Below are 2,879 nucleotides of genomic sequence, written 5' to 3'. Positions count from 1 at the left end.
AAGGATTCAGCCAGTGTGATTGAAGTCCGAGCCAAAGAAGAAGAAATGATTAAGAAATGGGCAGCAGCCAAAAAGATGCTAAACTGAATGCTTTTACAGTCATTCAGCAGAGAAATTATTTTTTTCTAAAAAAATGTCATTTAAACATAATCAGAAAAATCTACATTTTTTTTACCGGTTTTAAACATCTACAAATTCTAATTCAATTTTGTTTCTTCCAATCGATTTTAAACTCGTAAAAAAATTCTAATTGATTTTTTTTACTTCTATTAAATTTTAATTTTGATACATATCTGCTGTGCTTCTTTTATTTGAAATATTTTCTTCTTTCTCTTTTAAGTACAAGGCTTGATATGTTAAGGTGGGGACTAGCTGAATATATTGATTCCAACGCTCATCTGCTACTTATTTCATTGACCGCGAGAAATCTGCAGTTACTCTATCCAAATTACAAATTCAGGTTTCATCATCATCATCATCATCTGTAGTTATTGGGGACCTGGGATATGTAACACACTGCCTAAATACCAATCTTAAGAAATTAGGCTTCTTAAAACCCGAACAGAGAAAGCTAATTCAAAGACTACAGATCCAAGCCATCACTGGAACTGTAAAAATCTGTAAAACTTTCCAAAAGTTTATCATTTAAATATATATGAGCATGTCTAGATATGCAAGTATATGCATGAGAATACATACATAAAACATACAAATCTGCACATACACACATACATATGTACATACATACATACAAACATGCATACACATACATGCATACACAACACTCACACATACATACATACATACACACACATGACCAGAATACAATTTGACATAACATCTTATATTTGAACAGAATTACAATAAAAGTCTAAGGATGAAGAAGGATCCTAGAAGTGGTTGGTAAGGTGTTTTGTTTAGCTCCAAGTCAGCCCTGGTCAAACAGACCTATGATCACAGAAAGGTATTCCAATGATGACCACACTATCTTTTTTAAGATCTATGTTGTCTATGTTCTTTCCTTTGGGAGCAGGGGGAGACGGTAGATCATGATTTAAAGGTTTGGCTGCTATCTCTTGCTGGTTGAACGATCGCAAGAAAAGACTCCCTCCCTCTTTGGAGAAGTTTTATCCCAAAGAAGAACAGGAAGGTATTATGAAAAGAGAGGGGACGAATTGGGGGAGAGAGAGAGGGAGGTAGGAGATAGCAGAGAGAGAGATAGGATGGGGGAGAGAGACAAAAAGGGAGAAACAGAAGGGGGGGAGAAAGAGAGAGAGACAGACAGACAGATAGAGACAGGAGAGAGAATGGAGAAGGAGAGACGGGGAGAGAGAGAATAAGCCTGAGAGAAGGAGGGAGAGAGTGAGGTCTTTTCTGTTGCAGTCACAATTTTTGAAATTTTAAAATTAAGTGAAAATGTTCGAATTTGGTATGTTGAATCTGATTTTGTTATTCACTCATTACAGAAAAAAAATTTTTAAGAAAATGTTTTTAAGAAATTGTTTAAAACAATTGGAACAAAATTAAACAAAAATGCAAAACTATGACAGCAACAGAAAAGATCCAATTTTATTTTTAAATATCTATTTTAATAAAAATTATGAGAAAGTCGGTGTGAGGGTGGCACACTAATGTAGGTATGCCTTATATATATGTGTGTGTGTATGTGTGTGTATGTATGTATGTGTATATATATATAGTAGTCTGTGTTGTTTAAAACATAAGATCCAAAGAAATTGCACTTGGGGGGAGGAGACTAGTTAATTTCCGACTCTATTGTATAGGAATACTATATGGAGTAAATGTGTGAGAGGAAATAGAGAAAATGAGAGGATATAGATAAATAGAAAGAGAAGGAAATTTTCATCCCGAGTGTGGGCGTTGTGATACAATTATAAACATACCGAGTTAACTCCCCACTACTACGAGAACTCTCTTGTAATCCTACATTCCTCCAACAATAACAAAACCCGCAGTTATCTGCCCCTCCTCGTGTTTACAAACTGCGTCGAAATCTGGATTGAAAGGAAGTCGGCGACATCAAAGAGGAAAATGTAGCGACTTTAAGGGTTTCAGATCCTGCTATGTCGCTACATGGGATACGCTGAAGGAGCGATCAAACTGTGGTTTGATTCTCACCACATCGATTTGGATACCCTTTTTCTCATACCATAGCTTTCATATCCTGTTCGATCCCTTCTTCATCAGCTTAATTTCCTTGATTGTGAAAGAACGGAGATTTATCCACCAAGCCTGTTTCTCTCCTTCTCTTCGCACCGATCAAGGAAACGTGTTGTTGAATTTTTTTTCTCCCTAGGTTCCAAAATATATTTATACTATATATATATATATTTGTGGATTATTCTATAAGCAGTTCCGCAGTTTTTCCTTCCATTTCATTGCTAACTCAACAATATACTTTCCCACACACGCATAACTACCAACATTACCATTAAACATTCCAACATGATCAATCTGTCCGACTTGCCTTTCTGTCGCGCCTATATCATCATCCGGGCTGTCCACACTGCCCTTGTTATTGGAGTACCCCTAGTTTTGATCACACAAGACACGGGTAAGTATATCTCCAATCGGAGTTAGCCCTCTTCCTCTTCCTGACTATTCGTTGTTCTGTTCTACTTATCTTTCTATCTCTCTGTCTAATCTTGATTTGGCTGTTGTTTCTAACGGGGCCAGAGGCTACATAAGTGGGCCCCTTCGTAAATTTCTGAAATACACACCCATGTGTGTAAATACGATTAGAGATTCTCAAGTAAGATTTGGGTCATTCGTCCAGTTCCGCATGGCAAATTTAGCGTCAGACTGTAATGGTATGTAAAAGAGGTATTGCCTGGGTATGCGTGTGTGTTTGGGTGCAT

The 2,879-nt window shown here is 36.9% G+C and overlaps 1 protein-coding gene across 2 annotated transcripts in view; it reads left to right on the top strand.

Moving 5' to 3' along the window:
• Window positions 1-777: 777 nt before the first annotated feature.
• LOC115223041 (probable palmitoyltransferase ZDHHC12) overlaps window positions 778-2,879 on the top strand; it is a 19,667-nt gene continuing 17,565 nt past the window's right edge. Inside the window, exons 1-2 of one of the 2 annotated variants that reach the window (XM_036512056.1) lie at window positions 778-796; window positions 2,425-2,575. In XM_036512056.1, the coding sequence (XP_036367949.1) occupies window positions 2,467-2,575 (109 nt within the window). In that variant the 5' untranslated portion in view covers window positions 778-796; window positions 2,425-2,466. Of the gene's footprint in view, window positions 797-1,951; window positions 2,576-2,879 lie in introns of those variants that run through there. The other variant, XM_029793472.2, reaches the window with a different exon arrangement.

The sequence above is a fragment of the Octopus sinensis genome, linkage group LG21 (genome assembly GCF_006345805.1).
Source record: "Octopus sinensis linkage group LG21, ASM634580v1, whole genome shotgun sequence".
NCBI classification, from domain to species: domain Eukaryota; kingdom Metazoa; phylum Mollusca; class Cephalopoda; order Octopoda; family Octopodidae; genus Octopus; species Octopus sinensis.
The sequence above is the reverse complement of the archived record's forward strand: the minus strand, read 5'-3'. Positions and strand labels throughout refer to the sequence as shown.